Source organism: Protopterus annectens, chromosome 7.part1, assembly GCF_019279795.1.
Source record: "Protopterus annectens isolate FY-2018-M chromosome 7.part1, PAN1.0, whole genome shotgun sequence".
Lineage (NCBI taxonomy): Eukaryota > Metazoa > Chordata > Ceratodontiformes > Protopteridae > Protopterus > Protopterus annectens.
Genome location: NC_056740.1, coordinates 349,221,922 through 349,246,277, shown reverse-complemented (window position 1 = coordinate 349,246,277; position 24,356 = coordinate 349,221,922). Strand labels below are relative to the sequence as shown.

General features: G+C 39.6%; 1 protein-coding gene across 2 annotated transcripts in view; it reads left to right on the top strand.

Moving 5' to 3' along the window:
* Positions 1 to 24,356, top strand: part of DENND6A (DENN domain containing 6A) — a 1,110,795-nt gene that overhangs the window by 640,847 nt on the left and 445,592 nt on the right. For both annotated transcript variants that reach the window (XM_044078774.1, XM_044078775.1), the window contains exons 11-12: positions 20,359 to 20,454; positions 20,730 to 20,824. In XM_044078774.1, coding sequence (XP_043934709.1) covers positions 20,359 to 20,454; positions 20,730 to 20,824 — 191 coding nt within the window. The remainder of the gene's footprint in view (positions 1 to 20,358; positions 20,455 to 20,729; positions 20,825 to 24,356) is intronic.

The window sequence follows — 24,356 nt, the reverse complement described above, 5'->3', positions numbered from 1 at the left end:
AAAGTGTGTTTAACCAAAAAAATATTGAAACCATACTAACAAAAAATAATCTCAAAAAGTCAGCAAACAAAAACAAAACTTTTAATTACTGATAAACCAACAAAACAAAGCCAGCATTAACGGTTAGCACTTTAGTCTTTTATCAAGACTTCCTGAGACTGAATAATGCAGTTCATCCTCAGCGTCAAACTTTCTGTCAAAATGTTTTTACTTCATATAACACTAAAAAACTAAAATTAACCCTGCATGTACCAAGCTTTTAATGTTTTGCTAAAGCATTCCTTTCATCTCCTAACTCAACGGCATATTTATGCTCATAAATATGTTTATACAACTCTCTGGCCATTCGGCCAACATAAAAAGAACAAGATTTGCCTAACACTAAATAAACAGCAAATCTAGATTTACAAGAAAAGCTCCTATTGATTTTGATTTTGTAATTATTAAAAACAAATGCCCTTCAAGAAAAATCTTGATGATTGGATGGGTAATAGGAAATTCACCCCTGGGATCACTTCTGTGGTTCTGCTTGACAGGGGCACAGGAAAATAATTTTCTTGGGTGGCGAAAGCCAGGGTACATTTTTGGCTAGGCTTGTATAGGCCCTAGGGCCAATAGCCTAGTACCTACCTATGAACCTATGAACAACCTCACTGTATTCAACATATAAAAACGTACATAAAGTACAATTAAAACATTTAAACATTCCTTGCTTATTACTTGACACCTAAGGTTTATTAAGCTTCACCTGGAAAATGTTTTTTACAAGTTTTGCCCTTTTTACTTACAAAAACAGGTTCAGCTCCTATCAATCTGTTAATGTCAGGACAACTCTTAATGATTTTCCAATTATTTCTAATGATACCTTTAACAGCTTTTTGGTCACCACTGTTAATTTCATGGAAGTTCGATAATCAGTAGCACTCAACTCCTTTTGGAAACATACTTTTGATTGCCTCATATTACAGACTTCCACAAAGGATCTAGTAACCACACTTTCTGGGTGCCCTCTACTTATAAACGTATTACTTAGACTTGCACCTTCCTCATAAAAATCTTGTTCCCTCTTGGTCGGACTATTAACTCTCTAACTGACCTTTGACTATGTTCCCATTAGCTTTTTTTGAACGCTTACTACTAAAATGCAAATAAGTGTTGCGTTGAACCTCTTTTTTATATATTTTAGTTATTAGGTTTTCCCGTCTTTAATACAGTGACATCTAAATAATTGATACTTATAAAGATATATTCACAGGTAAAATGTAAAAAAGAACAAAGACTCTTAAGATATTTTAAAAAATCCTTTAACTTTTCTTCATCCCCTCTCCAGACCATAAAAAATGTCATAAATAAAACATTTAAAAAAAATGATACTCATTAAATAAACACTTGGTATTCACTTTTTCCCAGCCTTGCATAAGTAAATTTGCATAGCTGGGAGCCATAGCAGCTCCCATCACTACACCATTAGTTTGACAATAAAAAAATTCCATTGAATTCAAAAAAATTGAAGCTTAAAATTAAATCAAGCATCTCCATTAATAAACTGATCATATTGCTGGAAAACAATTTAGAATTCAGTAATTCAAACCTCATTGTCTCCATACATTCTCTGTTTGGTATTACAGTGTAAAGTGACTGAATATCTAAAGTCACTAATAAGTCATACTGAGATACTGAAACATCTTTAAGTTTCTTAATAAAATCAGATTTGTGTTTTATAAAACTACTATTTGTTTCAAGTATGTTTAAGATAATAGTATGTCACTTTAGGTTGGTGAGGTGAGGAAGTGGTTGTAAAACTAAATAGCACATTATATAAGTAAAACTTATATGTTTTTTCTTGGGTCTACTTCTATTTTTCACTGAAACCCATTTAGTTGACAGCTCATTTCATTGACAAAAGTATTCAAGGCAAAAACCTGGGTTTTGACCCCCTCCCCACTGTTGTGCGACTGTGGAGTTGTTATATATAGTTGGGGTGTGGGGCACAGCCCCACATGCAGCCCCCTAGAATGTTTGTCAATGAAATGAGCTGTCAACGAAATGGGTTTCAGTGAAATGGGCTGTCAGCGAATAGAAGTAGACCCGTTTTTTCTTACATTTGCATAGGGAAATGTCTGAATTAAGGCCCTTGGCTTAATCTAGCAGCATTTTAAGTGGAAGCAAATAAATAAAAAAATGAATGTAACACAACGTTTTTCTTTAGCAAATAAATGTTCACAGTGCAACATGGGAAGCTTGTAGCAAAAGGTAACTGCATCTGTTGTTCATTTTTCTACAGAGACAAGCTAAGACAGCAATAAAAAGCAGAATTCTTTCAATGACTAAAAGATAATATTTTCTGAAAGCATTCAAGTTTTCTACATCTGTGAGAGGAATAAAGATAAGACAAGACAGCAGTTAGTGTAAATAGAAATGCAGGCTGTACAATGCATCTTAGCATGAATAACCTTCATTGTAGGTCAGTTAAAGTCTATGAGTGTAGTTGTCAAGCTGGGACAATTGTTCTTCAGAGGATTAAACATCATTATTTAAAGATGTACGTAATTTTTTGTGTTTGTATTGTTAATAGGGTATGGGGATTTCTGGGGATGTGTTTGTTTTTTGAGAGTTTTCATTAAAACAAAGTCTTGTAAAATGTGAAATAGCTTCAAATGGATATGACAAGAAACTTCTTTCTTCTTCTTTCGGCTATTTCCAGTTAGGGGTCGCCACAGTGGATCACCTGTCCGCTCATGATTGGCAGTGAAGTTTTACAGTGTTGAGTTGCCAGTCCAGTGCCCAACCTTCCATGGAAGGCACACACATGCACGCACTCATGCCTAGCGCCAATTTAGAATGTCCAGTCCACCTACAGCATGTCTTTGGGATGTGGCAGGAAACAGGAGCACCCGGAGGAAACCCACACGACCCCAGGGAGGACAAGCAGACTCCGCACAGAAGGCACCCCATCCCAGCCGAGGATCAAACCGGAGAACCTCTTGCTGTGACAACGCTAACTACTGCACCACTGTGGATGTGACAAGAAACAACTGTGTAAAACATCAATCTGCCAAACATTAATGTATGCATCTGATGCAAAAGCTGTAACTAGACATTTAAAAAGCTGTTATCCATAAAAGGTGGGAATAATATATTTTTATCGTAATAGCAACACTTTCCATATTATCTCTGAATGCAGATGATCTCACATATTATAGAAAAAAAGAGTAGTGAACTATATTAAGAAATTCAGATTGCAAATAGTTATGCAGCAGGAGATATATTTGTAAAGAACTGAGCATGTGAATTTGATAAAGGAAGGATTTCAGGACAGTTATTCAGTGGAATATCTGGGACAAAGCAAAGGGGAATACTTGTATTAATTGCTAGAGGGACTTCAGTAGTGATAGAAGAGGAGAAGATTTGTAGTAGTGAGGGGCTACTGGCAAGGGAGGAGTGTTATGTTGGCATGTATTTATATTCCACCTAAAACTGCTACAATGGAGCTTAAAATAAATTCTGGTTGAAATAATCAGCTTTCAGCAGGGAATATTTCTTGTAGGTGGGGACCTGAAATTAATTTGCAACAGTGAGGATACATTGGGGAGGGACCTTGAAAGGAAAATATAACAAAAGAGGGTAGATTTTTGAAGAAATTTATAAAAATTAGTTGGTATGGAAGATGTGAATTCAGTAGTAGGAGCTTGGAAAGAATTTACATCCAAGGTACAAAAACTGGACTAGGCTAGACAGACATTATATTTCACAGGAACATGTGCATATAATTGAAAATTGTTATACCTATCCAATAGCTTTCATATCAAGCAGCAATAATAACTAAATTAAAAATGCAAGGTAATGAAATAAAAATGAGACACTGGGGTTTCCCTGCCTATCTGTTGAGCAGAGATGAACTTAAGGAATGGGTAGTGGAAATTATTTGGAGGCTATTACGGAAGATAGAAATTTCTTCAGAAAATATAGCTATGTAGTGGGATAAAATGAAAGTGAAGATTAAGAGTAGGGTAGAAATAAAATAAAAATAAATAATGTTAAGTATGAAGAATTATTCAGAGTGGCTCACAAAGTTTAAAGTATTGCAGAATGGGGGAACAGTACAAGAAGAGGCACAGTTGCAGAGTGCTAAAGAGAAAATAGGGGACTACCTTGATAATATGCATGAGTTTAGAAAGATTGCTAACAACTTTTTGATAACTCCAGAGCACAAAAGCTTTTAGTACAGTGGCTCAGGCAACAGAAAGTAGAAAGGGTTGTTGCCAAGCTTAAGGAGCCTATAACAAGGAAAATAACCAGAGGTCCTGTAGAAGTATTAGAAATGTTTCAGAAATGTTATTAAAATCTGTGTAAAACAGAGAAATGTGGAAATCAAGAAAGAGTACAAGTGGAAATGTTTATGGAAGAATTAAATATGCCAAGGTTAGAGGTAGATGAGGCTCAATTATTAACAGTTAGGATAGGTGGAGAGGAGAGGAACATGGTTTTGTATAACCAACCTACAGGAAAGTCTCAAGGAGTAGATGGCATTCAGGTGGATGTTTAGAAGCTAGGAGATAAGGAAGTGATAAAGATCTGGAAGGTTTTGTTTAACTGTATTTTAAAAGGAGGAGAAGCACCAACATCTTGGAAGAAAGCTGTGGTGGCTGTAATACTTAAAGACAGTAAAGACCCATCAAATCCAGCTTCACATAGGGTCATTTCAATTTTAAGTCATGATTATAAACTGTTTGTCTATAATGGCTAAAAGAATGGCAAATGTGTTGCCAAAATTGACAGATATGGATCATTGTGGTTTAGTGGAGGAGAGGCAAACATTTGACAACATCAGTAGAACGATGATGATCCAGAGGGAAACAGATTGTAAGAAAATGCCACTGTTGCTGGTATGTCTTGATGCAGGGAAAGCATTTGACAGAGTAAGCTCGGACTTTATGAGCAGGGACTTGCATTCCCTGACACCATAATAAGGTTAATTGGAATTGGATGCGATCCTCTCTGACAAGTTCATTTTGAACAGAAGAACCAGGCAGGAGTGCCCCCGCCCTTGTTATCTGTATTATATTTAGTAACACTGGCAAAGAAAATAAGAGACTCCGAAATTCACGCATGTAATTGTTATGGTGATAAAGAAAAGTTGGCTTCATTTCCAGATGGTATTATTTTGTACCTGAAAAAAATCAAGATGTTTACCTCACATATACTAGGTACATAGTCTGATTTTCACCAAGGGGAAGTTGGCTAGGCTCAGAATGGTCCACAAGGGCTGTTAGCCTAGTATTTTCCTATGAATCTATGAACCATAAAACTAAAAGAATGCTGTACCCATCTTTAAAAACAGCTGATTTGAAACATACACCCAAGACACTTAGGTTGTCATAGACTACACAACATTAATATGGTATTTGTACTTACAGAAGTACTCCAGAACATACTGTTGCTATAAACCATCTAACACAGAATAAATATGCATGCAAGCGAACCATTCAGGGAACAAAAATTCTGTTGGGTGAACTAAGAAAGTTGTTTGGTTCACATATGGCAGCTGCACAGAAAGTTATTCTGCACTTCACTGGAAAGATTCACCACAGTACATGACCATACTCCAAACATTTTCTGTATATGGCATCACCTGAAGGCATCAGAGAAAGATTATTTTGCCTTTCTTTTGGCCCAAGCTCTGCTGTTTACCTTCCTCTCAATATTTTTGATTCAGAAACCATAGCTCAAAGCAAAATCTGACAGAGTAAAGCTACTTCTTGCTACATCTAGTTGGGTCACACTTTAGAATGAAGTTAACCTTCTACCCTAAACACAACAGCTAACAGCTGATATTAATAAGAAAACGTATAAGCAAACAAAAATGTGCCAGTATGAGCAAGCAGCAACGTTTTATTACAGAAACAGTTTAGCACTTTCATCCCGTCAGTAGTTTAGATGGCTTCTGCCCTCCATTGCAACCTCCCATTTCGAAAACACTGCTTTCTCCACAGTGAAAGTCTATGGTACATCTTTGTCAGAAGTCTTTCATCCTTTATGGCTGGTGTATTTGTTCTTAATTTGAAAGTGACAGTATGCTTTATTGTGCCTTACGCATTTTGAAGGGGGCTTGAATACTATCCCCCAGATAATCCTACATGGTTAAGCTGGATCATTTTCTTGGCTCGAGAAATTATCTTCTGAGTCATTTTCTTGCCACGTAAAGTATTAAGTTATCTACACAACCTCTATTAGACCCATTTGTTATTCATCAGTAAAACATCTTTTTTTTTTTTTTTTAGTTTCAACTATATATGTCTTTAAAAATTTTCTTTCATCTCCGTCATGCATTGTCAAGTGTTTGTCACATCTAGGGATGCCACCTGTCAGGAGATTTTCCTGACAGTCAGGAAAATTCCTGACAGTCAGGAAATCAGGCTCTCTGTCGAGAAATCCGCTAGTCAGGTTTTCTGTCAGGAAATCCAGTTATAAAGAGCACTTGGAATATATTTTGAATCATTCTGAGAAAGCAAACACATTTCTGAGGTATATTTCTTTAAATGTTCACTATTTCACTTGGATTTGCTATCTGCATTCAATTACAGTTTAAAAACCATCATTGCTGTGGCTTATATTTTTGGATGTGTCAGGAGCGTGAAATGTATGTAAATGTATATAAAAGCAGCAAGTCGTCCATAGCTTTTTTTTTTTTTTTACTTTCCATCTCTGTCAAATGTCAGCATTGTACACAATAAGTAGATATTTGGATATTTTAGGGGAATGGACAAGATGCATGGGAAACTAATCATACCATAGGTTCATAGGTTCATAGGTAGGTACTAGGCTATTGGACCTAGGGCCTATATAAGCTGAGCCAAATGTACCCTGGCTTTCGCCACACAAGAAAATTATTTTCCTGTGCCACTGTCGAGCTGAGCCACAGAATTGATCCCCGGGGTGAATGTCCTTTCTTCCATCCAATCATCAAGATTGTTCTTGAAGAGTGCTAATGAGGAGCTTTGTTTGATATAGATAGGTAGTTTGTTCCAGAGTATGGGAAGTCTCTGGGACAGGAATCTATCCCTCCAGCATGTTCTGTTTATTGTGGTGACGAGGTTTAGGTCCCTAGAGCATGTAGCTCGTAGGGATTGGGATTTCTTTAAGTGGAGCATGTCTAAAAGCTCTGGGTTTGACATAGCTTTGTGTGTTAGGCAGAGATCGCCTCTGAGTAGGCGATATGCAACGGAGTAAAGCTGCAGTTTTTTGAGACGGTCTGCATAGGGCATCTCTTTGAGGCTGGTAATCCTCTTTGTGAGGTATTTCTGTGGCCTTTCCAGTTGTTGTAGATGTCTTGTGAGGTACATACCAAAAGGGGCATTGTACTCTATAATGGGTCTAATGAGTGACGAGTAGAGGGGAACAATGACCTCTTTTTCCTGGATGAGAAACCTTTTGTGATGAGGTGTGCCACATAGAAGGATTTCCTGACTACTGTGGCGATGTGATTATCAAAGGAGAGACTACTGTCCACCTGTGTCCCAAGGTCTCTTATGACACTTTCGGTGTTAAGTAGACTACCACCTATGTGGTAGTTCATGGGTACTGAGCTTTTACCAAAAGGGATGACAATGCACTTTTTGGCATTGAGCTTGAGGCCATGGCTTTGACATCAGGCATCTGTCTGAGAGAGGCCCTTTTGTAGGATGTCCACATCTTTTGGAGTTTTGATTATGGCTCCTAGTTTGCAGTCATCTGCAAACTTCGTTAGCCAAAGACCTTCTGTGTTGCCCTGTACTTCAGAGAAGTAGATACCAAACAGGAGAGGACCCAGAACTGAACCCTGTGGTACTCCACTTGTCACTGGTCTGAAGTTGGATTTGGAGTCTGCTACTTTCACAGTGTGGGTTCTGTCAGCGAGCCAGTTGGCAACCCATCTTGTGACATAGGAATTTATACCTAGGTTAGTGAGTTTATCTATAATTCCAGAGTGGGGGATGGTGTCGAAAGCCTTGGCAAGATCTAGATAGGCTGTGTAAACCACCTTACCCTCATCTACGGCTTTGGTGACTGCTTCAAAGAAGTCTATCAGGTTTAGGAGACATGATCTGCCTTTTACAAACCTGAACTGGGTGGGGTCCTGAGTTTGGAGATTACCAATGTCATTATTTATAAGTTCCATGATGGTACACTCCATACCTTGCAGACCAGGCTCGTTAGGCTAATGGTGCGGTAGTTTCCGGATCTGTGGTGGCTCCCCCTTTGTGGAGTGGGATAACTATTGCTGTGCGCCATTCAGTGGGCACATAGCCTGAGGTGAGGCTATGATTGAACATGATTCTTAGGTGGGGTTCCAGTTCGTTCTGTAGTTCATGTAGAACACAGCCTGGGATGTCGTCAGGTCCCATGGATGCTGTGTTCTTGGCTTTGGATAGTGTGTTTTTACCTGTGCAGCCATGATTACAGGAACTTTGCATTCTTCTGGTATAGAGATGGGCCCTTTAGGGGATGACAGAGGGGTAAAGTTAGCACTGAACCTATCTGCCAGGATGTTGGCAATATCAGTTGGTTCTGTATATTTAGTGCCATTGTGCTGTAACTCAGAGCAGATCTGAGTGTTGCCATTGAGATTCTTGACATAGCTATAGAATGCTTTGTGGTTGTCTTTAGAGTCAGTGGTGATTTTGTTTTCATAACTAGCTTTGGAGGATTTTATGAGGGATCTCAGCTTCTTACTGAGGCTGACCAGGGAGTTTCTCCAATCATGGGATTCTACTCTTTTTGCAACAGTTTCTTTCTTCTGTTATAGACTTTGTTTATAGCAGGGGACCACCAGATTGGCTTCTTTTTTTGGAGGATAGCATCTTTGTTTTGTTAGGGATTGCACGATCCATGCACTCATGTAAGTGCTTATAAAGTGCATTTGTGTAGGACTCAGCAGTCATACCTCTATTGTCCGTCAGCATGGGTGTCGTGAAGTTTGCCACTTCTGTCTTAAGAACCGTGAAGTTGGCTTCCGAGAAATTCTTTACTGTGGTTTCCCTAATGGGGGGTGGGGGAGGGATGTGGATGTCTAGGGTGATTAGCTTGTGGTCGGATCTGACCAAGGAGGAATTGACCTCTGGTGTGGAGCACCAGTTGCCCATGTTGGTAATAACCAGGTCTAGGATATTGCTGCCCCTGGTGGGGGTGTGGATAAGTTGATCCATGGCATTGGAATTTATGAATTCCAGAAAACGTTGAGCACAAGAGTTGGTACATGAGTAGTTTTCCCAGTTAATGGTAGGGTAGTTGAAATCGCCCATTATTAGGGTGTTAGGTTGTACTCTAATATTTTCCAGTGTATTAAGAAATGAGGAGTGGGAATCCTGGGGCATGGTGGGGGATCTGTAGCAAGCTACAATTTGGATTGCGGTCTTGCCCAGAGTTAGTTGCACTTGGATAATTTCAGATGCATTATGCTGAGCAACTAGCCTGGAGGTGTGGATATCCTTAATGAATATGGACACGCCTCCGCCTTTAGTGTTTCGGTCCAGGTTAGGTGGCCGAAAGGTGTGGTATGAATTATAGCCTGGTAATGCAGGGGTACTCTCTGGAGCCTTGAACCAGGTCTCTGTCACTGCACAGATGTCGATGTTCTCCATTTTAAGGAGTGCCTCGAGAGTGCATTTTGAGGTTTAGACTTCCAGCATTGAGTAGCAATACCCTCAGATTCTTCTTGCCTGTACCTGTTAGGGTGGTGAATTTGTCATTTGAACCTTGCCTAAAAAAGGCACTATAGGGGTGGCTAGAGCCATAGCCAGTATCCGGAATCCCAGGGACGACAGGTGCAGGCCATCTCTGGCAAAGCATTGTGGCTTGTCGATCATGTCATCCCAGGCAGACAGATACTGGATCCCCTTAGAATGACACCAGAAGCTTAGCCAATTGTTGAAGTCAGTCATTTTGTCCTTGTACTGTGGTATCATTCTGGGTGATGGCAGGATGCTACTCAGGGCTAGGGTCATACCTGCCTGGGCTGCAAGATCGGACAGCTCCTCCATGTCCCTTTTCATGTAGTCCAGGAGGTAGTATCAGGTCATTCACACCAACATGGACAATGACAGAGTCATATTTGTACTTGTTGTGGAGTGACCTGAGTGCATGCGTTATGTGGCGGATCCTGGCACCCGACAGGCAGCTGACAGTAACTTTCTCCTTGTTTAGCCTGGTGAGTGGAACATCAGTGTGCCTGACTATAGAGTCACCTATGACTAGAGTGTTGGGTACGTTGTTATGCCTTATGGGCTGTGGTTGAATGGCACACTGAGTTTGTGGGCTATGTGTCATTTGGGTTGTGTTGGGGGGTGGAGGTTGCTTGTGTTTCTGCTTAGGAGGTCCCTGTTGCTTGGGCAGGTTTTTACTGAGAGCCTCCGCGAATGTAGGTGTGTGTTTTGTGTTTCTGTATGTGTGTTTTGGTGGTGTAGGTTTTGAGGGACTATGTGCTGAGTGTGGTGTGGTGCAAGTGTTTACCTTCTCCTCTTGACTGTCTAGTCCAGTCTTGGGTGAAGAGAGCTTATCATTGATACGGTGACACAGAGTTGCCATCTCACAGCACTTTTCTCCCTCTCTGAGTACTTGGCTGTATCTCCATTTGTGTGAAGTCTGTATTTCCTCCCTGTCTGTGTGTTTTATTCAGGTACTCCCATTTTTTAGAAAGCATTCATTTTTGTATGAGTGTTTGTGAAAGTAATATTGATGGGTACATACATACATCTCCTGAGTAGTGAAAAAATAAGGTATACAGTACATTATAGGACATCTAGAACCTCAGAACTTTTGGGGCCCATCATTCCTGGCTGTATATTTGTCTTAATGGGGCCCCACCTAGTCTAAATCACTCCGTATTCAGCAGTAGGCACAAAGATTGCTATAGCTTGTATTGTCTGGGAACAGTGTAGTTATTATTTCTTTAACTTTCTCAAAAATCACACCTCATAGGTGTGCCCTGAATGTCATTGTACCTTGTCTAGGGCCAGTGCACTGTGGTGGAACAACACATTGGAAAGAATTTTTCACAATTGAAATCTGATGTGTATATAGGTCAATGTACAGTTGATAGCGATAAGCACAACAATGTATTTCAACCTATTTATGTTCTTTCACTTTCATTCTAGTTTGACTTCATAGGGATACCCAGAAAGTCTTTGTCATTCGGTGTTCAGGCTAAGGAGGTTTGTTGTGTAGTTGTTTGACAGCAGCAACTTTAAATATATGACTGTTTTCATTTGTCCTTTCATTTTCATCTAAATTTACAGGTACAGTGGAAGTCACTGTTTTTTTTTGGGGGGGGGGTGTTGGAAGGAAGGTAATCATCTCAGATTTGACCTGTGTGCCCTCACATGAATTTTATTATCAGTTTATGGGTAATTACTACTCAAGTTTTGTGGTAACTACTTTGTCATTGGTCTTGGACATAACCTGTTTTTTCCTTAAAAAGCAAAAAAGAAAGAAAAAAATCTTTCCTTAGTCATTTTTTTTTTGTTTCAACATCATTTGACAAAGGTTGTGGAAGAAAGCTCTAAAATATGAGCATTTAAAACTAGTTAGCTTTTGGGAGCTTAGTGGCTTTCAGACTCCCAGCATAATTGAATAGTTTCCACTTCAGTCATTTCAGTGCAGTCTTGGCCAGTTAGGATGTAAGAAAAAGATAAAAAGTAAGAGAAAGCATGAGGAAACGTAGAAAAGTAAACTGAATAATATGAGGAGGTAAGGATGGTAAGTAAACGTGGGAGCACTGGGGTGTATGGCAATGTGACAGTAGAAAACATGGATGGGGAGTGCCATGGGATACTTTGCCTAGGGATCTATATCATCTAATACTTTCCATGTAGTCTTTGTATATATCATTTAAAAATTGGTGCTTATGGGTAGAGCTTGCTAAAAGGCATGTGGCTACCCTTGGGCAAGGAATGTATTTTCATTATGCAGGGGCATGGCTTATTTGTCAAGAAATGGAAGGATTTAAAGGTGGCAACCCTAGTTACATCTGAATAGCATCTCCACTTTGCTGTCCTAGAATTTGAAGTTTATGCTAGAGAAATTAACTTTAGAACTCTTCTTTGTCAGTGGTCTTAATGCTTTATGTTAGAAAAAAAATGATTTTCATGGTGGCTGCAGAACTGTTTTGCTGTGTAGAAAAACTTGTGTTCCTCAGTCGCAAAGTGTCTATGAAAATAGACACCTTATTTTATGCCTAAGATGGTTTCATCTGTGTCTTAATTCATCTGTTTAACTTCTTTTGTGCTTCTCAAAGTTTAAGAAAGAGGAAGGTTCTTCAGCTTAGTTTGGTGTGCAAAGGAAGCCAAGATACTGTATGGAAGAAACAAAAGGCATTTAAAACTGGTGTTGTCTGTTTTACTGACGAAAGACAAAAAATGGCCTTTTACCAGACAAACCTTGTTTAAGTAGCTGGCTCAGTGTATCCTGATGTAACATAGCTCTGAGTAGCTGCTGATACACTGTTAAATCTCATGCACATTTTACCCTATCAGTCTAAGTCTAAATATTTCTAAATGAAAATTAAATCATTTGAGACTCTGTCTGTGTGGATATATATATATATATATATATATATATATATATATATATATATATATATATATAAATATATATATATATATATATATATATATATATATTTTTTTTTTTTAATTTATATTTGTTTACAAAGGTAGTAGGCTGATCCACAAGAGACCCATTTCCACCACAGTGGGGGTATGTTTACTCGCGAGTGTAAAATATAGCCGTAGAACAATTATCACTTTTCATAAAATCTTCTTTCTTTTTTTTTTTTGTTCTTTTTTGGCACAGACAGAGGATCATCTGTTTCATTTCTCTCCATCCTCTGCATCTGCTGTCACACCACCACACACCTGTATGCCCTCTCCCACCACATCCATAAACTTTATCCTTCCTGTTTTCCTCTTACCTGGCAGCCTGGCAGCTCCATCCTTAGCATCCTTACCTCCTTTCCTCTTTACCACCATCCCTCAGCACAATCCAAACTAACATTTCTTTGCCTCTTTTCTTTTTCTCTAAACCGTCCAACCTGGGCCAACCTCCTAATATACTTATTCCTAATCCTGTCCATCTGTCCATCACCGTATTTTTATCTAACATCTTTAACTCTGCTCTGCTCACTAGCTCTACCTTTGTACCTTTGCATCTCCCATACACTCCAACTCACTCTCTTATACATCTCTTAGACCTTCTCTCCACTCTGTAGACCTTTTCACTCTTACACTCACTACTCTTTTCTCCACCACACCATCTCCAACCTGTACTCACCTTCACCTTCTTCACCTCTCTCTACTCTCTTCTTCACTTCACTCACACACCAAGTATTTAAACTGATGGAGCTTAAGCTCTCTGTATCTCACATCTTCCTCCATCTCTCTGCATCTCTTCATTCCTTTCCTCTTCCTGTCCTCCCTTCACTTCACACATTCTCTCCTCTCTGCCTTTTCTTCTGCTTTCCTTTCCTCCTCTCCTCTATTTCTCCACTTCTCTCCACTTCTCTCAACTGTGTTCCCTACACTCCCTACAAAATCATCTCCATCTGTCATAATGTCAGTCCACGGGGACTCCTGTCTGACCTTGTCCTGTCAGCCAACATGTCCCCATTTTGACAAGAATTCCACCTGCACCGACTGTGATCCCACTAATTCCCCACCCTCACTAACACTCACACTCACTCTGTACACCTTTCCCATACTACCCCACACCCTCGTACACTCCTGTACCATTCTTACATACTTCTCTGCCCTTCCCAACTTCCACATACAATACCACACCACTTTCTCATTACACTGAACCTCATATTTCTTCACAACTCCACAAAGGTACTCCTTCTCTTCTCTCTCCTCTTCCCATCTGTACTTCACATCAAACATCAGAGCAAACATTGTCCCCTGCCAATCCTCAACACGCTGAACCACTAATAACATCACTAATTTCCACCTCCCTTCCCACCACTGCATCCACCCATAAAATCATCCCCAATCTACTGTGTTTGATGTATTTTATACATACCCTCTTTCTGCCACTCTGCAAATCACCCTTATCTCCAAAAACCTTTTCCCTCTCACTCCTTTTCTCTTCCATATCGAAATGCCACTCAAACAACGGTTAAAACTCCACCTCTACTTCTCCTAAATTTCCTCATTTTCCATCTGGACCAGCAGCCTTTCCATTGTCATCACTTCATCATCAGCCTTCTCTCTCCTCCTCATTTATCCCATCTTATTCATCCTTTCCTCCCTGCCATATCCTTGCACTTTCCTCTCTCTATCTCTCTCATTCCATCAACCTTCTTTCTCTCTCTCACTGTCTCACCATCATTCCTTTCTCATTACTCACTCTTTCCTTCTCAACAGACACACTTTCCCTTGTTATCCTTTTTCCCTTTTCCTCTCCTTTACAAAAAAACACCCTTAAATTAAAAAATGTTAATGTGGGTAAAGAAATAAACAGTGAAAGTGAAAGCAAAATTAAAACGATTACACTCAAAGCTGCGTCAGTTTCTGTCTCCTCTTCCATGACGTCAGGTCATCAGGAGTATAAAACATGCAGCCAACGCCATTTTATTCAGTCTTTCTTGCCGCGCGGTGCCCGATGCAGAAGCAGTTCGCAAGTGCCAGTCGGCCGAGTCCTGAAATTTTCGCATTCGAGTTTCAGAACCAAAGTCTTCAATGAAAGCTAAATACCCCATTGGGGAAACATTTTCTTGCTCCTTACCGATGTCATTAAAAGTTAACAATTGCATTACTTGTGGGAAGCAAATACCTCATAAGGATTTTCATTTATACTGTATTCCTTGCCTAGGCCCAGATCATAACGTGCCTTGTTGTCGGTTTTGTGCTAGATTTAACCAACGCACTATTAAGCATTGGTATATTTTTTGCTTCAAAATATTTTGGATCCAGATTTAATTATCCTGAAATGTCGTCGGATAGCAATCTGACTACTGGAGTACACAAAAAACGCAAAGAAAAAGTCAGAGACAAACCGTCGCGGTCCAAAACCGTTGACGAAGCTTCTCCTAAGCCAGTCGCCGGTTTGCCATGAGGCGCTTTCGCAGCCCTTGATACCCTCTACTTTTGAGTCGCAGGCCTCTACCGAGACCCATGTGGAGTCCGGTATGCCGCGAGATTCTCAGAGTATTGAACTTGTGGATGTCTCTCCCTCAGATGGGTTCGGAGACACTGAGCAGGCACCGGCTTCTGAGGGTGTTTTCAGGCCTCAACATTTTTATATAAAACCGATGCCAGCTTCAAAAACAAAGTCAACAACTAAGTCTAAAAAACGGACGCATGAGCCACGTGCTCAGGCCCCTATGCCTAAAAAACAGATGATCAAAATGGCTGAGGACTTAATTACCTTGATCAGGGGTTCCCAAACCACCCTGCTAAGAGGCCTAGGCAAGATACTGATTATGACTCTTCAGATCAGGTTTCTTCTGATTCCTCTTCTGATCAGGAATTTTCTATACCATGCTATGAGGATTCAGATGCAGAAGAATCCATTCCATCTGCATCTCCTCCTGAGGATTATTCTTTTGGAGAAACCTTGCATACTTTAAGGGAACATTTTCATTGGGAGAGTCAGGATTTCTCTGAATCAAAAAAGAGTCTTAGGGATTTCCTTCTTCTTCCTCAGCATAGGCCTTTGGCTGTACCTCCTGTATTAGACATTGTTGATGATGTGCTTTCGGAATCAAGCATGACTCCTGATTCCCTACCTCCAGCTCCTAGTAAGCCAGACAGATATTATAGGGTTCATGACTCCCACAAAATTCTATTCAAAAATCCTGCTGCTGATCGTGAAACTATCACACAGGGTCCCAAGGGTGTAAAGGCCTCTACAGCCAAAAATCCTACCCCCCTCTGATAGGGATTCCAGGGCCCTGGATAGATAGGGAAAGAAGGTTTATACGTCTGCAACCTTGGCAATTAGGGCCTTAAACTGCCAGTTTCATATGCTCAAATATCAACAGGATGTTATGGGCCTATTGAAACACAAAATGATGTTGATTTCTGATTGTGTGGAAAATAAAAAATTACAGGAATTATTGCATGCAGCAGAACAGGTTGGAAAGCATACTTTGCAAAGTGATTTTGATTCCTTGGAGGCCTCTTGCAGGGCCGCAGTTACTGGATCTGTGATTAGAAGGCATGCCTGGCTCAAGGAGCAAAATCTGCCTGATCATGTTAAAGCTAAATTGTTGGATGCACCTTTACAGCATGATACTCTGTTTGGTAATAAGGCAGAAGAGGTTTTAAAGAAAATGGAAGACGAAGCTAAATCTATGCAAACTGTAAAAGATTTCTTACAAGTGCAGCCACCAAGATTCAGTAGGCACTGGCCTACTAAAAATTGATCCTTTCCTGTGTCCAACAGAGCCTCTCAACTCAAATCCAGGCACTCAAAAGGCTCTAGATACCAGTCACAGGGTTCCTACAGGTCAAAGCAATGGGGTGCCTCTACCTCCAAATCTGGAGGAAACACAGCACAACCCTACAGTAAGCAGACTCAATGACTTCCCTCTTCAATCACCAAGCACTTATCTTTTGGCAGCCCCCTTGGGGGGAAAATTAGCACTTCATGCTCAAAATTGGCATTTAATTACCCAGGACAAGTGGGTATTAAACATAGTATCCCAGGGGTACAGATTTCATTTCCATACTTTGCCAATTCCAAATGGTTGGCCAGATCTGCCACAAAATCAATGGGCAGAGGCTCAGAAACAAGTTACGTCCCTCATGGATATGGGGGCTATTCAACCAGTACCAGAACAGGAAAAAGGACAAGTTTTTTATTCAAGACTGTTCCTCGTACCCAGAAAAGACCATGCCTGGCGCCCAGTACTGGACTTATCGATTTTGAACACGTTCTTGGACATTCTAAAATTCAAAATGCTGACTTTACAACAGCTACTGCCCATGCTGGGCAAGAACGCTTGGTTAGTGACTCTAGACTTAAAAGAGGCATACCTGCATATCCCAATAAGGGAATCGTGCAGAAGATACCTCCGCTTCAAGGCAGGTTTTATGCATTACCAATTATCTGCACTGCCCTTTGGCTTATCTACTGCACCCAGGGTCTTTACAAAGTGCCTGGCACCAGTAATTGCATTTTGCAGACAAAGAAGCATACAAATCTGTCCTTACTTGGATGACTGTCTCATTCAAGCAGAAAACAGGGACATTCTTCTTCAACATCTGGCATTTGTAAAAAGGGTTCTAACATGCCTAGGGTACACAGTAAATGAAAAGAAATCACAAATGGTACCCTCTCAAAAAATTACATTCCTGGGTGCAAGCTTGAATACAACTGCCCAGATGGCTTACCTTACGCCAGACAAACAAAGGCAACTGACTGTATACTTCAAACAGATGGCAACAAAAACTCAGTTATCTGCAAGACAAATTCTGCAGGCTTTGGGGTTCATGACATCCTGCATTCTACTAATTCCATATGCAAGACTGCATATGAGGAAACTTCAATGGTATCTAAAAAGTTTATGGAGTCAACATTGTCACAGTCTGGAAACAGTGATTCCTCTCATTCCCTGCCTACAACAGGAGTTCCTTTGGTGGGCAGAGGCATGTCACCAAAACAAGGGACGGTCATTCACTCTACCCCCTGCCACCCAAACCCTAACTACAGATGCATCAGACTATGCTTGGGGGGCCCACCTGATGGGGAGATGCATTCAGGGCATATGGACCCCAAAACAAATGCATCTGCATATCAACCAGAAAGAGATGCTAGCTGTTCAGAATGCCCTGACAGCCTTCAAGGACTTGCTTCATCCAGGACAACTACTGATAAAGACGGACAACACCACGGTTATGTGGTACTTAAACAAGCAGGGGAGTACACACTCCTACCCCCTTTGCAGACTAGCCATGGCATTGTGGGACACAGCCTTGACTTACCAAGTACATCTTCAAGCTCAATTCCTGCCAGGAAAAGAAAATACTCTGGCAGACGATCTAAGCAGAAACCTTATGGACCCTCACAAGTGGAAACTGGATCCACAAGTCTTCAGCATGGTAACACAGAAATGGGGGAGCCCAGACATAGATCTATTTGCCTCTCCCCAAAATTATCAACTGGACAAATTCTGCACAAGGACTTATCACAGACAAGCATGGAAAGCGGATGCCTTATCCTTCAGTTGGAAAAACCTATCAGTTTGCGCCTTTCCTCCTCTGCCTCTTCTCCCCAAGGTCTTACTAAAGGTCAGACAGGAAAAACCAAAAATGATCCTAATTGCTCTGGACTGGCCTTGCCAACACTGGTACCCAATTCTAAGGAATATGTCTCAACTCCTTCCTTGGTACTTGCCTCAAATACCTCATCTACTGTCTCAGCAGAACAATCAAATTCTGCGCACACAGCTCCAAACTCTGAACCTGGCAGCATGGCTGATCATGTAATTATTCAAACAACACCTCTCAGTAAATCTGTGATGGATGTCATTTTGGAAGCCAGAAGGCCTAGTACTAGAAAATCTTATGCTGATAAATGGAAGAGATTCTGTGCTTGGAACCAAGCACAAGGAATGGACACAGCAAAACCAAATATTCCTCAGATTTTACAATACTTGACTGAGATGCTTGACAAGGGCTTATCTTTTCTTCAATAAAAATCCATGCCTCTGCCATTTCGGCACATTACAACACAAAGCCTCCCATCTTTTTTCATCCTCTGCTAAAACAGTATCTTAGAGGGGCCAAAAATTTAAGGCCTACCAGAAGATCACCAACCCCTGCATGGGACCTCAATTTTGTGCTGGAAAAACTCTCCCTGCCTCCCTTTGAACCAGCAGCTACTGCAGATATAAAGTTTTTATCTTGGAAAACAGCTTTCCTTTTGGCAATCACTTCATCAAGAAGGGTTTCAGAACTACAGGCCTTCATGGCTGTGGAGCCTTTTATTACTTTTTACCCGGACAGGGTGTCCCTCAGGACCAGTTTTTCCTTTATGCCTAAGGTGGTATCCAGTGTGGCTCTTAACCAAACTATTCACCTGCCAACATTTTACCCAAATCAACAGAACAAGGAAGAGCAGATTCTGCATTCATTGGACGTACACAGACAACTAAGATTCTACTTAAACAGGACCAAATCTGTAAGAAAGTCTGAGCAACTACTGGTGGCATTTGCTGCAGCATCAGAGGGGAAGGCTATATCAAAGCAGACTATTTCTAAGTGGATAAGCCACTGCATTCTTTTCTGCTACTTGCTTCATGGTAAACCGGTGCCCAAAGGAATCAGATCACATTCCACCAGGGCTGCCTCTACCTCAGCAGCCTTTCTCAGAGGAGTTCCAACCAAAGACATTCTAGAAGCTGCTACTTGGAGCTCTGTTCATACTTTTACAAAGCATTATCATTTGCCTCTCTTCTCTAAGTCCAGGGCAGGCTTTGCCACTGCAGTTCTGCAGGGCCTTATAGCCGCTCCTAATGCTATTTAGTTCCATCCTCCCAGCCATAGCTTTGGGATTCTACCCAAATGTAATGACTGCAACAGTGAAACACAAAGAACATAGTACAGTTGTGTACACTTACCATAAATGTAGATGTTCAAGTGTATTCACTGTTGCAGTCCGGGTTACCCACCCGCCATCCCCCTTTTTTCTAGAACTTCTCTTTCCTTCACTATATTCTAAAGCCTTTGTGGTGTATTTGCTTTTAGATGAAGGTAATGCTTATGTTGCTAAAAGTGCATTTACATATATATTGCGGTTTATGTAAATATATATATATATATATATATATATATATATATATATATATATATATATATATATATATATACAGTTTTGCTCCCCATTTGGGGGGCACCTGACATCTGGGGCAAGAAAAACTGAATAAAATGGTGTTGGCTGCATGTTTTATTACCCTGACGACCTGACGTCATGGAAAAGGAGACAGCAACCGACGCATGACCGAAGACTTTGATATTCAGGCCGACTGAGGGCAACCTGCCAGCAGATTACCCAAATGTAAGGACTGCAACAGTGAATACACTCGAACATCTACATTTATGGTAAGTGTACACAACTGTACTTGTAGCTTGTGTACCATCTATATATGGTTTTTGTTTTATACCAGAATTACAAGTGTTGTAATAGTTACTTTCATTTTGTAAACATTTTATAATGAGCAAGTTCATGAACTATTCTGTGTACAAAATAAACTGGAATATGTTTAAAACAGCAGCTGTTTTTAACTATCTATTGTAGTTCTGTTATAGAATGTCATAATGAAAAAAGAATAATTTTTTTTTAGAATCTTGCATTGAAATGTATTTTCATGCTTTTGTTCTACAGCTGCATCTCACCACTGAAGTACTGTAGTGATTTTAGGCCATACTTTACTATTCATGACACAGAGTTCAAGGAATATACCACACGGACACAAGCCCCGTAAGTAACATTTAATATGTTATATAAAATGATGCATTTTAATTTGCAAGATTGAACATAATTATGGGCTTTAGCTTAATTTGCACCATGATTTTGTATGTATTTATGCCATGTTTGGAAAGTTACTGGAAAATAGTAATTTATCACTGGTTAAAATTAAGTTTATGTGAACTGCATTTTACATTATTTAAAATTACTTTATTTTGCATTACGTTTTATAAAATTATGTTTTTCTTATATTAACTGATTAAAGTTAATTTTCCATTTTTTAATAGGCCGTCTGTCATTCTTGGGGTAACCAATCCTTTCTTTGCCAAAACATTGCAGCACTGGCCTCACATTATCCGAATAGGGGACATGAAGATAGCAGGTAGGGGACTTAATTGAAATGTATCCACATAAACAGTCATTTCATTTTATTTGGCACTTTTACTTTATAAGCTTTGGTCTACTTAGTGTTTCTACAGATTGAGCTTCAGTTGTAGCAGCATGAGGGCAGAGAACTCATCCTAAACTTCCTTTTGCAAATGACTGATTTCCTGGAGTGACTGCTAAATAAACAACTTCCAGCAGCTTTGCTGTGCACACTGATGTCCTGCTTACTTTGTATTATTGTCTGTGGTTCTGACTCAATGGCTTTCAAACTTTTTTGTGGAAGAATCTCGCAGTTCTCTGTATTTCCCATGAAACAATCCTTGTTCAAATCAAGCAGTTATTTAAACTTGTGTGATACAACTTGAATCACAAACTTAATTTGTTTCCACTTAACACTAATTTCTGCTGTTTCCCATTTCCCTCCATACAGAGCTGGCCCTATACCATTTACCACCGCTAGTGACAGACATTTTGCTTTTTGTAGCACACTGTAGCTGTCAATGGGTCCAGTTGCCTCAAGTCATTTGAATGAGATGTTAAATATGGAGGCCCCATCTACCTGAGTTGGTGGTAGCTCAGGTGAATGTAAAAAAAAGGGGGGTGGTCAAATTTCCCCTAGTCAGTGTGAATACCACCTTGAGTCTCCCCTGAAAAGAGGCTGCTGCTGGTCTAGTAGGATTAATCCAGTCAACAAAGCAAAAGTACAATACAATAAAAAAGTAAATAAATAAAAAATAAAAGTCTCTCAACATCTATCTTTTTATCATTTATAATAATGTGTACACGTATGATTTTTTTTTTTTTTTTGGAGAACATTAGAAATATTAGTAATTCAGGGTCAACAGTTAACTCTACACAAAATTGAAAAACTTTATGCTATCACACAAAGAAGTTGCCCAAAATGTTTTGCCATGTTTATAGAGTTTAGTTGTACAGGTATAACTCACAATAGTCTGTTAAGAAGATGCAGAAGGCAACAGAGATGCAAAACTGTTACGAAGGCATGATGCTGAAGCTGCTGTTATACATAAAGTTGAAGTACAGGCTAATTTTCAAAACTGAAGCTTTTTTTTGTGTATTTAGCATTTTTGTCACAAAAATTATGTTTACTTCTCTCTTACAAATGTGCTTTACTGCAACATTTTTGTTTATAAATCTTGTTTTTCTACAACTGTGGCATGTTGATCTTTTACTATTATATTGTTGGGGAGTCTTTGTTTCATCTATGTGTGGAAATGTATTGTATTTAGTATATATTGCAACTTCCTTACTTATTTAAATTTTGCTTATGGTTGTTATTGGGTAGGACAGTGAGAAGCATTGTTGCTTCCCAGCTCCCAGGTCTCAGGAGCATGTGGTGTGGAGGGATTGTGATTTCTTTAGAAGTAGCATTTCTAACAGAGCTGGGTCAGACATGGCTTTGTAAGTCAAGCAGAGATTGCCTCAAAGTAGGCGATATAAGCCAGAGAATAGTTGGAGTTTTTTGAGTCTGTCCATATAGGACAAGTGTTTAAGGACTAGGATCTTCTCTGAGGCACTTTTGCGGCCTCTCAAGTTGTTGCAGGTGTCTAGTGAGGTACATGCCAAATGGGGAGTTGTACTCAATGATTTGCCTAATGAGGGAAGAGTAGAGGGAGACAATGACCTCTTTCTTCCTGGATGCAAAACCCTTAGTAATGAGATGTGCCACATAGAAGGACTTTCTGACCACAGTGGCAATGTGGTGCTCAAAAGAGAGGTTGCTGTCAACCTGTGTTCCCAGATCTCTTATAACGCCTTCTGTGTTCAGTGGACTACCATCAATGTGGTAATTCAAGGGAACCGGGTTTTTCCCCAAAGGGGATGAAGACACATTTTTTGGCATTGAGCTTAAGGCCATGGTTCTGACACCAGTTGTTGGTCTCATTGAGGCCTATCTGCAGGATGTTTAAATACTTTACTTACATTGGCATTTGTTTCTTTTATAAAGCAAATGTGTTTTATTTAAGAGGTACTTCAGCTATTCTTACATCTTTTTGTTTAATATTTGATTGGAGGTTAATCTGTTTCTTTGAGGAAAGCACTATAATAAAAATTGAGTCAATTGTCCATGTTTAAAGGAGAATTGCACCCACAGACTCCAAAAAAAAAAAACATATTTATTTCATCATGGTTTGGTGTTTCCTACATTTTAACACCACTCTGGGACTATTTACAGATTTTTACATATTTTATATGTAATTTCTGAGTCTAACCACATGGGGTCTGGCATGTTGAAATAATTCTGATTGTTTAGTCTGCCTCTAGGTTTCCCACAATGCAGTGCTTGTCTGTGAAAAGTTACATCACGCAGGTCTCTTTCTTCCTAAAGCTCCTGTCACTGCATTGATTTTACATGTTTACACTGCTACCTTTCAGTCTGTTTTAAGTAACATTTCATGCCATTCGATGACTACTTAAAACACAAACAGTGCAAATGCCACAGAACAGACTTTCAAAGTGCTTTTTACTGCTGCTTCTTTTTAGAATGTCTAAACTGCAGTTTTGTTTGTGAAGCCAGAATTGTACTACTTTGACTCATCTCCCATCCCCCTTCACACCTAACTTCCCTAGCTGTCAAAGTGCTAAGTGTAATTTGAGCTACCTGCTGTGACTGACAGTTCACAGCAAGTGACTTGACTCATGTACTGTTTCCTTGTTCTAGCCTTTACTTTCTGTATTGGTAGGGGAAGGGCCAGGGAGCTGTAACATTACAGCGTGGGTGGGTTTTTAGGATGGTCATAATGATGTCAATTTGGGGAGGGAATTGGCCAAAACTTTTTTAAAAGAGAAACCACCACAGTACAGTAAGGTATTGTTCCAGTGGAGAGAAACACTCAATTTAAAATATTTTAAATGCTGTGTTGTTGTTTATTCATAGCAGGGACAATAAATAGGGAGAAAAAGAACAGAGAACTTGAGTATTTAATAATAGAATTGTATTGTTGCCCTTTAAGGTAGCTTTGAATGCCTTGAAAATGCAAAACTCATGAAGCAGTTTTCTCTGGCAAGATCTACGGTAAATGTCACTCATGAATCTGTTTCTATTACAAACTTGTATCTGTTTCAGGGTATACTGATTCATTTTGGCAGCCTGTTATATCACAGCCTCATTAAACCTCTTGCTGCAATGATTAAATCAAAATTTTCTTTTGCAGTTATAAGCAATTTTGGATTTAAAATAACAAAATAGACTCCCAGAACATTTGTAAAAAAGCAACTAATAGAAAAAATACCACTTGCCAACAAAATGAATTTAATTTAGCATCTTTGTCCTATAACATCCACAGGACATCTTCAGACTGAACAATAATCACACAGTATATAGATATATATATATATATATATATATATATATATATATATATATATATATATATACATCAAAATAAATGTACAAAAAATTAATATATGTCAGTCATGCAGTATTTAAAGCCCATTTACTGTACTGTGATTGTCTCTGTGTTCATTCTAAATAATTCCTGTTGATGTTACAGGATGAAATGCTA